The sequence below is a fragment of the Morone saxatilis genome, unplaced genomic scaffold (genome assembly GCF_004916995.1).
Source record: "Morone saxatilis isolate NCDOM2014 unplaced genomic scaffold, NCSU_SB_2.0 Contig18, whole genome shotgun sequence".
Lineage (NCBI taxonomy): Eukaryota > Metazoa > Chordata > Actinopteri > Moronidae > Morone > Morone saxatilis.
The window spans coordinates 932,443-945,726 of NW_023339740.1; the positions used below are offsets into that span (position 1 = coordinate 932,443).

At 39.5% G+C, this 13,284-nt stretch overlaps 1 protein-coding gene across 1 annotated transcript in view; it reads right to left on the bottom strand.

Moving 5' to 3' along the window:
- The window catches only part of LOC118328058 (receptor-type tyrosine-protein phosphatase gamma-like), a 144,962-nt gene that overhangs the window by 124,307 nt on the left and 7,371 nt on the right, over window positions 1–13,284 (bottom strand). Inside the window, exon 4 of the mRNA XM_035661662.1 lies at window positions 5,783–5,933. Coding sequence (XP_035517555.1) covers window positions 5,783–5,933 — 151 coding nt within the window. The remainder of the gene's footprint in view (window positions 1–5,782; window positions 5,934–13,284) is intronic.

A 13,284-nucleotide genomic window follows, 5' to 3' on the forward strand; every position in this document is an offset into this window, starting at 1 on the left:
ATCTAATCTAATCTAATCTAATCTCTTCTGGCCTCTAAAAATCTAGAAGAATCACTTTAATTTAAGTGGTCACACAACTCATAAAAATACTGCATGCGACCTTCTGCAAGGGGTCGCAAGTTGACATTGCTCTTTATAGTGTTCACTTATGACAATAACAACAGCATTTACCATTTGCGTAATAACAACTTATGCTTACCTTGATATCTAGGGGCTGTATGAATTATGAGTCTTGTCTGCCAGAAACAAAGGCGGAAGTAACTCAACAGTGCCAAACATATGTTGTTGGTCGTAATTATTTCTTAGGTCATAGTCGCTCAGAATCTTTGCTATGACAACATGATATGAGAGGAGTGCAGCACTGGTAAAATTCCCAAACCAAGAGAGGGAGTCTAACTCCAATTTCCATCCTCAAAAAGAGTCTTTATTGGCACCGCCAAAAAAAATTCCAATATGAATGTGTTAACATCTCACACTCCTAACTGCAATAGGTCTGAATATTGGGATTCAGTGTAAAATGCTAACTCAATTAGTTGAGTTTAATCACATCCACCACAAAGGCCTTCTGTGCACTGATGAATGTATTATTGTAGAAATTTGATATCTGTGGCAAAATTCCTGGGAAAAATGCTGTATTAAAGTAGTGCTAATGCTAACAGAACGTTTCTTATTGCCACATTAAAAGCATTTTTCAGTTCACTTTTATTATGACGTAGAAACAGGAATGCAGTGTGTTTGTTCGTTTCCTATTGTTTATGTAAAATGCATCAACAACAATCATTTTTGACATTTTTTTTTATAGCGGATTAAAATATTGCAGGGAGTAACGGAACAAGAAGGAGCCACATTTAGACAAGAGCTGCAGGGGACATTCTGCAGCTCCACCTTCAACTTTTCAGCCAGGTAACCAACTACTTTCACTGTTAAGTTGTTAACAGCATAATGTAAGCTCAAGGTTGCTTACAAAATGATAAAAAAGGACAATTACTGCCTGACTTCTTTATTAAAATAACAATTTGCTTTGCTGTCCCCAGAATTCTGGGAAATGTAGTATTAACCAAGTGTCAATGCACAATAACGGACAATAAAATAGAATAAAAGTTACTTATGTTTCTCTCCAATCAGGACTGCACTAGACATTTCTTGATTTAAAAAAGCATTTTCTAGAAGCATCTAGTTATCATTATGGAGTTCCCATGTCTGTTCACACTGATATTGCCTAATAAAAATAACATTCATTTTGTAAGAAACTGCAAACATGAAACAATAATTGGCTGATTAGGCCTACATTTTTTTTTCATTTAAAAGCCCAGCCTCCTCAGTGTTTGCTTAGAAATATTCTGGCCTTTGGACAAAAATAGTTAAAGCCCCTGTTGCACATTTACATAATAGATACGAGATAAGGTTCCCATGCGCCTAAAGCTGTGATTCAGTCACAGAGTGCCTAAGTGTATCTTTCTTTTTAAGCTTTGAAAGACACTTCTGTTGTTTTCAGTCAGAAGTCTGACTTTTGGCTAGGGGCGTTTCATTTGTGTTTAATAAAATAAAAGTCCTGGTTCCATTTTGTGTACAGTTTATTGTCAAAATCACACACTAAAAATCTCGTTTTGAGGCTCATAAAGCTAGCATGACAAGCTAGACCAGAGGGGAGCGCAGTGCTGCCTTGTTAACTCCGATCACATCACAGGCTGTCTCTCATGTTGCAGAGTTTAAAGTTTTCAATACACTGGTCAATTGCATAAAACCTGTGGGACTCTGGAAGTTGTTTATAGTGTTTGGCAGTGCTGTTGTTTGGGCTTCTGTGTTTTACATATAAATGAATTCCTATGAGACAGAAATTGCTCAGACGTTGAGTGCCATCACAAGAGGAGGAATGGGGATGCAGGCCACAGTGGCCTGACTTCATATCACACTGCTGTCCAAGTCTAGTGTTCACTTCAACAATATAAGACCTGAGGTTACAGATGGCAAGACTGAAGATGATGAGGAAGATCAGTCACTTAAGGTACACCCTGTGGCCCTGACCCTTCTTTTTACAAACTGCCTGTCTAGGCAGAGATAGTGGGCAGGAAATTGAAAAGGCCTGCATATATTGGTGTAGCAGTGAACTAATGCATATGGATGCAGGAGCTGAACAAAGAATGTAAAAAAAAATGACGTCAACCTGTTTTGGCATTTCCAAACCTGGATTTTGGTACTCATTGCCATTTTGGGTCAGATGATTGTAATAGGTCAAAAAGCTGTCCGTTAAAGGGCCAGTGCGTAGGATTTAGTTGCTTCTAGTGATGAAGTTGCAGATTGCAATCATTGAAATACAGCTCAGCATGAGTAGCATTATTATGAATGAGTAGGTAAAATAAGGGGCCATGGTTAAAAAAATGGGGGAGCTAATTATTAGCAAAATAAAATGACAAAAATCGGACAGAAAAAAACAACTGGCAATCGGATTTAGCCTTTTTTCTTTTGCTGATTAATACATATTTTCTTTGATTTTGAAACAGTAGCCTCATGTTGTTGTTATTTAGACTCGAAGACTATGGAATGTTATTGGAATTACTTGGAATTACCTGTCTATACTATTAACAGTAGAACAACAAGTGCAATTTATTCACTAGGTTAATGTGACATATTAAGTAGCGGTGTGCACCGGAAAATCAGGCTCCCTGAATGCCACTTTGTAATTTAAACCCTGACGGGGATGGTTTAAGGCTAAGCTCTTTGAAAACATAGGTGAACCTTGATATTCCTTTTTCTATATATATATATTTACTTCTCACAAGACATTATTATTCAGTTTTTGTACATTTACTGTGTAATGTCCAATGTTTTTATTCTTGTTTTACAGAAACGTAGAGGAAGATAGCAACTTTTACATAATTAACACTAATTAGTACTAGTCAACTTTTTAAACAATTTCTCACTACATTCAAGGGAACACTTCCTTGCAAGGAAATCAACTTTTTCACAATTTTTCATTCAAGTAGTCCACCTGGACAAAGGCTACATTTTCACCGTTTCTCACCAAAACAGAAAGTATGCTCCCTCCAAATGAAAGATAACTTTTCTTCAAGTAAAGGGAATACTTTCACCCAGAGGGAGTCAGCGTTTTTCCTCTTTCTCATCAAGTAATGGGGAAATCTGCAGATAAAGAATGTTTTATTGCGATTCCTCAGCTAATTTAATATCAGACGTCACAAGAAAGGCTTTTAGAATATTCAGCTTTAATCTTATATGTAGAGTGGCTGATAACAAAAGACAGAGATTTATAGCTAATGTGATATTCAAATCATCAACAGTCACTGCTGAGAAGAGTTATTACCCTTGCATGGTACAGCAACAACCCATTGACACACACAGTCACGCAGAGCAGTGGGCAGAGCAGAGGATTGCAGCCCTCATATAGTGACAAAGATACAGTCTCAAATCCTGACAGAAAACAGAGAAAATCAATAACAATGTAGAGACTCAGTGGACAGGAGCTAGAGAAGAGCAGACCCTATCTCACTCCTGAATACACTCAAAGAGAAAGAAAAAGAAAAGTGTAGCTGTATGTCTTTTTCTTTCACCTATTAAGTACATAGGGAGCAATACTAAATGAATGCTTCATACCATGTCAGAGTTTCCACTCTTTTTAAGAAATCACTTTTCTTCACAATACAGGGCAGCACTTGCTATATATATTGATACAATAAACTCCAGTTTTATTCCTTCCTTCCTTTATTCCTTTCTTTTTTGAATTTCCCTCGGGCTAAATAAAGTATCTATCTATCTATCTCTATCTTTTTCATTGATGCAAGTTTCATGATGAGGTGTCTCAGGTTCATTGCAGGTTGGTCAGTGTTTGGAGGTGAGACACTTCGTATGCTGATTTAATTATGGCCACAGCCCATAAGTAACAGTTCAAATTAAGTAGAATTTATTTCATTTTACAGAAAATTAATCTCCTTACCTATTAGCCTATTAAGAAGAAGTAGAAAGTGTTTTGTTGCACGTACAATTAACATTGCTATGCATGTATTTTTTTTACCAGAAGACATTTTCCTATTAACTTTCATGAGAAAGATTTGCTAATTTTAATAGTGTTAATAATAATTAACAGTTTAACCGACATTCAAAATAACTGGTCAAACTAACCAAACCATTAATTGACAGAATATAGAAAGACAACCTCTCTTTTTTGCTTTGGTACAATAAGTGGTCGTGGTATATGATAATGAGATAATAGAATGATCATTCATTCTAAGGTGTTGTGCAGAGGTTGAGAGAGAAGCCAAAAATTCTGTAAAAGTACTGTTATTTTGCAGAAATAAGTACAAAGTAGTCACTGAAATAATACTCAAATAGTGAATAACTTATACATTTTCTATCAGCAAACACTGTTTCTCTTAACATCCTGCTTTCTTCCACATCAAGTAACTACTTCCATAACTAAGCTACACATAATCTTCCAGACAATCTCACATGGGTCCCATCCCATATCTCCCATTATCGCCAAGTTTGGTGAATATTTATTTTAACTGAAATATCTAATAACTTTTGCACTGATCAACGTATAGAAGGATTTGTAAGGTCCTAAATTCTAGCCAAACAATTAAGTACAGGATGTGTGGTACTTATTTGGTAAATTGCTAATAAATGTATTTTCTGTCAGTAAGCTAATCAATTAATTGTTTCAACACTAGTGGTGAAGTTGCACCTCAGCCTTCCAAGCATGTAGGAGAAACTATAGTGGCAAAAGACTCTATCTACCGTCAGTGTTTGGTTTGTCCATTCTGGGCTGCTGTAGAAACATGACAGTTGAACATGGCACACTCTGTAAAATTATCTCATTCTAAGGTAACAAGTACACAATGATTCTTATTGTTAAATGTTATATTCTATTTATGCCAATAGATCTCCCTAAATGTTACACACTGGACCTTTAATCAAAAGAAAGGCATGGCAAAATGTCAATATCACAGCGGGTAAATCAGTGCTCTGGTATTTGAGTCTGGACTCAAAACATTTCTTCTATTGTCTTATTGGACTCATTGCTATATGCACTCTAACTAGATTTGGCCATTGGTCTCGCCAAATATTCTAGCTGGTCTTAACTGAGTCCGTCAATATATGTCTTCCTCCTTCAAAACAAAAACACTGAACTGAGCTTCTTCAGAAAATAGGCATTGGTTTAATTCAAAATCCATCGAGAACGGACATTAACATTGCCGCCTGGTATCCATGGTTACCAGCGAGGCAGCCAATCAATGTCACTTGTAATCGTAAGCCTGGCTGCCAAACCTCATCTCATTAACAAAAGGAAAAGCATTTTTTATTCTCTCTGTCTCTGTCTTGACTTTGACTCAAACTTGTTTTACCATGGTCTCGACTCGGCCTCGACTAGTCTTGTCTTGTCTTGGACATGACAAATGTCCTCTTGACTACAGCACTGCGGTAAACTTTAAGTATAGAGGCTAGTATCAGTGAGTTAGGAGGTATGATATGAGTTATATTGACCTCTTATGATAAACTGTGCAGTCCTGTCCTGTAGTGTAGTGTTGTGTTCCATTTTATCAGCTTCCCCTTGGGACATGCAAGAAAGCCGAGTGGCTGCAGCACTATAGCAGGCAGGTTAATGAAATATGTCACAGACAACACAGTATCATAAAAAGAGACTTCTGAGGCAGACCCCTGCCTACAGGAAATGTCATGTCACGTTCTTTGCTTCCAACCATAAGACAATGATTCAAAATATGTGTCCTGACAGAAACCTCTGAGAACTCCCTTCATTCTTTTCATTCACCTTCAAGTGTCTCGTGGGACGGCTCTGTTGCCTCAGGATGGAAATGTAAAGCAGGAGGTACTGGGGGGCTGGCAATGCTGCCATGACCCCGCTGAGAGTGCTATGAGACCGTGCACAGCAGACTATGATGCCCCCTGAGGGACTGACAGATCTGAGGTGACATAAGCAAGGCTTTGTGTGAAAACAGACAACAGAATGCGCCGTGTGGAGTGCGCGTCCTTGCTGAGCGGAGAGAGAGAGGACATCAAGAAGATAGTTTGATGCGGTCTCTCTCTCGATTGGAGCCACGCTATGGGGTTTTGAATTCCTCGGACTTTCTCGCAGCTGGAAAGAGGGCGTCCATCAAAGAAGGTCATATGATGTTATTGGCCACTGGAGCGAACACACACACAACACACAACACACACACACACACACACAGTCTGTCATTTTCCTCACCACTAAAGCTTTACAGAACAGATCGGAGACACGGGGTTGGGGCTGTACAATCTGGGTTATGAGATATGTTTAGAGCACGCTTCGACCTCGCGCAATCTATCTTAAAAACCCAATTGAAATGCATTATGTGAGAAATGGCCCTGAGAGTCAGCTGTGGCTTTTTCAATTTCACGAGTGTTACTTTTTCATAAAAGCTAGTGGGGGGCGTGCAAAAATTGCTTTTGCCCCAAAAAAGACAAAGAGGGTGGTGGGGGCCGCGCCTATCAGCAAGCCAGATTATTAAAAATGGTACGGAGCAGGCTCTGCAACTGGGACAGCATCTATTTGCCCTCTAGGTAGCATTGGGCTTTTAAAGAATGACTGTGTTTTTTCAGTGTCATTGAGGACAGGCACCAGGAAATATAACATTATGTTAGGAATGGCATGTGTTCCCTATCCAGAGGGAAGGCCAATCATAAATAAAAGAGAAATAAATATAAAAAACAAGGGAGTGCAGCCTGGCAGTCATCTGTTATCTTTGAAGGTTTAATGGAATGTAGCTGGCTGAGAGAGAGAGAAAGAACAAAAACGGAGAGGGGGAATAAGAAAGAAAAGGCAATAAATGAGGAGAGCACAAACAGCATAACTGCAAAGAGGCTGGATATAACAAAAAAAAAGAAAAACTCTGTGGATACCTTTACTAATAAGATCAATGGCACAGAAAAACAACCCCCATCACCATAATGTGGTTATGTACAGAGCACTGATTTACTTACTTATGTTGTGCAACAGAAGAAGAGAACAAATGCTGTTTTTCATCAGTTCTGTCTGTCTGTCAGTGTAACAGCACAATCCCTCTGTACCCATCCATTCAATATCCCTCCTCTCCTGTCAGTGACACACTGCTGACTGCTCACCTTGCCTTTCATATACAAATGCACTCTTCACACACACTTATTAATGCCTGCAGGCACTCCATTCATAAATACACACGATTAAGACATGCACACAAATTCCCGCTCAAGCTGTGGTGAAGCCCAGTTTGTAATATAATTATCAGTTTCCTTTTGCATGAATTATTATGTTTTCGTCGCAGAAATAAGCCACACATTTGCTCAAAAGCAAAAGTTACATCCTTGACAAACCTTGTGCACCACTTGTGCTTTACATAAGCAACCCGAAGCATCTTTTTTTCTTCTGATTTACAAATATACCTACACAGATAGCCCAACACGAGAGCTATGGCCATTGCAAAACCACCACCACCAACATGGAGTGCAGGACGTTAGCTGACCATGTAGAGGAAATGATGAAAAACTGAAGCTGCAGCTACTCTGCTGACATGTTGCTTTTTCTATGTGGCTGATGTAGACAAGGTGTGCCACTCAGAGTCAGTGTTGGTTGCTTTAAAGCAGTGGTTCCCAACCCGGGGGTCACAAGACCTTTTTGACTTTAAGGGGTGTAAGAAAACATATACACAGTAGTGCTACACCTCAGCATTTTGTTAATTTCTGTGAAGACAACTAAATGAAATTGATATTTTTAAAGTTTATATTATTATTTAGGATCTCAACTATGAAGACCTGAACACAAGCTATATTCACAGAGCCTTCAGTCTCTGATAAACAGCTTTGTCCTGCATTAGAAAAGAACCAAAAAGCTGACAGAAGAATGAAAAGAAAATACTGAATTTGTCAAAAACAAAGCATATTGATATTAATTCATTCCCTGATTTCACTATTTGGGTTCATTGTATAGTTTATCAGTTGGTCTGTACTGTTATTGTTATGAATATAATATAATATAAAATATCAATAAAATATGTCATCGAGTCAGGGGTCATCGGTTTACTCAGTGACAGGACAGGGCTAGGAACCACTGCTCTAAAGCATGATTGTAATACGATTGAAAGCTTTTGAAAAAGCCAGTATGATGACAGGTCAGGAATGAACTTTTGTGCATTACATAGAGGGCAACATGGACCACCAAAAGGGTCATTGATGAAAAGCTACTCCATCATCTCACAAACTCATCCACTTTACTGATGAAGACCACATAAGGAGGTTGAACACTCTGGAAAAAAAGCTTATAGTGGATATCATATTAGCTATGAACTATGACCACAATCTTTCCCTAACCTAAAGCACATAGTTGTAGTTTCATTTTAATTAACCTAGAACAGAAAACACTTTTGTAAAGGCATAAACAAGCTCTTTGTTGTTAAGAGTAAAGGGCTTGCTGGATCCTACTGTTACAAAAAAATCCTTTTGCTGTCATTAAAGCAGAACTGTTTCTCCATTCCACTGACCCAAACGAAGATGCCAACTGAAAGACTAAGATGTGATCATTTTCAGTTGCTACAGACTCTCACTTAGAAACAGGTCCCGTTGTAACCTTAGTGCTACCTAGTCAACCAGCCTGGATTTCCTCCAGTTCTGAGTGGAACCATAGTAATCGGATGCATCATCAGCAGAGGATATTGCACAATGACGACCTGTAGAATATGAAACTGCCCACTTTGTTTCCCAAGAAAAATCTGCTATTTGTTTGGTTCCAGCTGGTTCAAAACAAGATGCTTGAACCATGACAAAGCCGGTTCCCTGTTGGTGAAAAAAGGCCTAAGTGTAGGGTCAAGGCAGCACTGCTGGCCCCACAAGTACTACTTGATAAAGGTGTCCTAGAAAACTTTCGAATGTAGAGGAATGCATATAAATTCAAATGGCATTTCCTACATGTCTGAGACTGCAGACATGTTCAATGTGCAATTATCCAGCTGTATACTGAGCTCTAAGAATGAAAGAACACAGGTTTTGTCTCATGTTGAGTTGCCAGCTCCAGTCATTGTGCCACCGTCAATCAAGTGCAGAGAGAGGATCCATCAGAGAGTATCTCTGTGGGTACTGAGAAAAGCCCATTATCCCTAGGGATTGCAGTCATATTGGACTATGCCCAATTTACATCCACTGCCATCATTTACACATCATGCCCTTTATTTAGAGAGGTGTTGTGGAGGAGAGAGTGGTGGATGGGCCCTAACCATGATCTTTTACAATCAGTTTAACAGACAGGTTTTTTTTGGTAGACCGTTACTTTGTCTGGTAGATATTGTTGCGTAACTGACATTAGTGAGACAGTTTACTGACTATTACTCCTCTCTATTTGTGCAACTATTTCACTATGTTTTAACATTTATCATTACCCTTTTACCCTTTTCAACTGAGTAACCATGCAATGCAAGTTTGCTTTGACAGAAATAAAACAAGCTATATTCACTGTGATGCAAGATGATTTCCTCGTTCTGAAATGGACTGAAACCAACATAAAAAAATATATAATGTACTGTATAATTGTACAATGTACAAGAGTCCTCAGTGTTTTGGAAAATGTTGGGTGAGAATTTAGTTAATGTTTACAATAATAGAATATTTGTAGTCTTTGTTGAACTGAAAAAAGACCAAATGTTATTTACAACAAACAAGTCAGGATTAACAAACTGTAAAAGTGGGCAAGATCCCCAGGTCCACAGACCTGCATGAACCCGATGTAATTAAAGTGAATGGTGTGCAGATTAGCATATCATAGAAGTGTAGAGAGTAAAATATGCTCAACTTTTGCTGTTGATATCCGTTGAGCTATATTTACATCCTCATCGACAGCCCCACATCACTGTACATGCCTTTGTGGATGTGATTTGAGCTGATGTAATAAATGCTATGTGCTGTACAGCCATGACGGTTGTAAAAACCTCAGAGGGTGCCAGCTCACTGAGGGCCCTTTGATTGTTTGACAAATATATGCCAAATAAAAGTTTATGGTGTCAGTTTACTAGTTTCAATGAATGATGGCGTTCGTGCTGAGCACATTGATTTCAGTGCTGTTTATCTTGGAATGCGCAGCGAGAAAAAAACAGTTAACAGATCACAGAGACAAGTATCACAAAAATAGAGGGGTATGAATTTGGCTTCATTGTTAAAGAGCTGCTGTGTTTCTCATGTTGTAAGTAAAAGAAGGGGAGGCATAATTTGGTCTTTGTGCTGGTGTTGGCTGACTTAGGAGCCCGCTGCCCTATGGCGTGATTAAACAATGTTCAAACATGAGTTTAAACTGCATCGCAGTTTGTGGAAGCTCAGCATTCATTTTTAGCTGCGATGTGGAAAAAATAAAACCCCCACTACAGGCGCTGATAGAAACAAACAGTTTGCATACAACGCTTTGCAGACAAATAGTGCGAAGAAATGAAAACTGCTACCCAGTGTTATCATTATTCATCTGATGATTTAGGGGCTGGGTTGTGCTTTCCATTTCCTACGCAGCAAAGGTTGATGGGAAATAAAATCCCATTCATCAATGACACATCTTTATCTGTGATACCTGCGGCAAAGCAAAGAGAGGATGTGTATGTGTGTGAATGCACACTCACAGCCCGTGCTCTCAGCCCCCCTATCGCGTGTTAATTTACAGTGCCTCTCTTATCGAGGCAGGTGGGTAAAAGCTGGCAGAGCAAGTTCTGGAGCCACACACACACTGGTCCCTTCCCCCTCCATCTTTTCATCCTTCACTCCTCGTTTATCACGTCTGGGAGGCTTGGGAGGGGGTGGAGATAAAAACGAGCCTTGGCAAGAGGCAGTCAGACAGAATGGATAGGTTAGCACCTCGGCCAGCTAGCCCTGATAGCACTCTCTCCTGCTCTCGGGCAGGGGGGGACACACGAGGCGCAACAGTGGGAGGTAACCTCAGACAGATATACCGGTTTACTAATACACTGGGGGCCATTTAAATAAATATCAGTGTAGTCACTCTCTGTTATAATGCAGGTGAATATTCACTGGAATCCTTTGCAAAATCCTTAAAGTGAACTCAGTCTAAAGTGGGATTTCAAGGTATGCAAACTTATATATTACATATGGCTGTATAAAATTGTATAAAGAGTTACCTGTACTTCAAAAAGTGCAGGTAACAGTGGATTTAATAAAAGTGGCCAAATCAGTAGAATTTGTTCCTGATTTTTAAGACACATCTCATTAGATCAGATCTCAGTGGATGGAGTTTGCTCAGTTGTCATGGAGATGGTTCACTTGTTATCGTGTGACCTAAGTATATAGTATGGTGATGTGGATGAAAGCTATGCAAAATTTCCAATGAGTGACAGTGTGATCATTTTTGGTCAAACTACTATTTCCAAGGTCAAGAAAAAGCTCAACAGAAATTAAGCATTTCACTTCATTACCAGTGAACTCCCCATACCTAACCTAAGCACTAGTTAAACTGATTACAAGCAGACTGAAAATAAGTAATTGTTCACTTGTGGTTTCATACAGTGTACTCCCCACTTAAAGTCCTGTGTTTGCCCTCTTCATCCACCACAACATCTTCTCTATGTGGACTTATAGTGATCAGCCATTACCTTATGACCACCTGCCTAATTTTGTGTAGGTCCCCCTTTTGCCTCCAAAACAGCCCTGACCCGTCGAGGCATGGACTCTACTAGACCACTGAAGGTGTGCTGTGGTATCTGGCACCAACCCGTTACAGGAGATCCCTTAAGTCCTGTAAGTTGTGAGGTAGGGCCTCCATGGATCGGACTTGGTTCTGTTGACCACATTCCTAAGATGCTCGATTGGATTGATATCTGGGGAATTTGGAGGCCAAGTCAACACCTTGAACTTGTTATGTTCCTCAAACCATTCCTGAACCATGGTTGCTTTGTGGCACAGCGCATTATCCTGTCAGCATGGGCACCATGACTGGTCTGCAGCTACGCATCTCCATACCAACAAACTGTGATGCACTGTGTGTTCTGACACCTTTCTATCAGAACCAGCATTAACTGTTTCAGCAGTTTGAGTACAGTAGCTCTTCTGTTGGCGATCAGACCACACGTGCCAGCCTTCACTTCCCCAAGTGCATCAATGAGCCCTTGGTTGCCTTTCATACGGTTCACCGCTTTTTACTTCCTTGGACCACTTTTTGATAGGTAGCTGACCACTGCACACCACAAGAGCTGCAGGTTTGGGAGATGGTCTTGACCCAGGTCGTCTAGCCATCACAATTTGCCCTGCTGTCAAAGTCGCTTAAATCCTCACACTGCCCATTTTTCCTGCTTCTAACACATCAACTTTGAGGATATGAATTGCAATTGAAATGTGTTTTTTACACAGCTGAGGTCAATTACAGTTTAATGTTTGAAAGAAGTATTCTTTATTGGCCTTCTGTGCTTTATCACACCATACCATCCGAAATTAAATCCAACCAAAAGTGTTTATACATGAAAAATATGAAGTTCAATCTAAACTGCCTTTTCTTCTATGTTCAGCTTAAAAACAATTAAACAATGAATTCCTCCCATCAATAACAACCCTAACCCTCATCCCCTGCTGAGATCGAGATTAAGTTAACCGCTAAAAAACTGTACAAAACCCATCTACATACAGGTTAAATCAATTACTGACCCCAAAAGCAAAGAAAACACTTTGTTTGCCACTCAGACTGAAATTGCCATAAATCTAATCATGTGCTATCAGTGCCGTGTTTTTGATTTTGTTGCCAGATGTCAGAAGGTTTTGCTGTGAAATTGCTGCTCATAGCTTGGCCTCCATATAATAGCTGTTCTTGAAATCATACTGTGGGTTTAATTGGGAGTTTTGTGGATGTTTTTTTAGACCAATTGTGAATAACTGAAAAGTGGAGATTATAGTGTGAGTTCATGTAGACCGTTCAGAAAACAGAAAAATGAGGATTCTGAAAACAACCCAGTGCAAGTATCAGCACATATTTCCATGTGTCCTATTAAAGTGTATGCTAATGTTGACTGTACAATATTATTCCAAGTCAAATGGGCAATTAGTACAGTAATAGTATATAGATAGAAAGACATACACCGATCAGCCATAACATTCTGACCACCAGGGTGCCCAGGTGGTTAGAATGTTATCCAGCCCCATACCAACAAATTGTGATGCACTGCTTTTCCTTCCTTGGACCACTTTTGATAGATACTGACCACTGTGGACTGGGAACACCCCACAAGAGCTGCTGGTTTGGAGATGCTCTGACCAGCTTTGAGTTGTCTAGCCATCACAATGTGG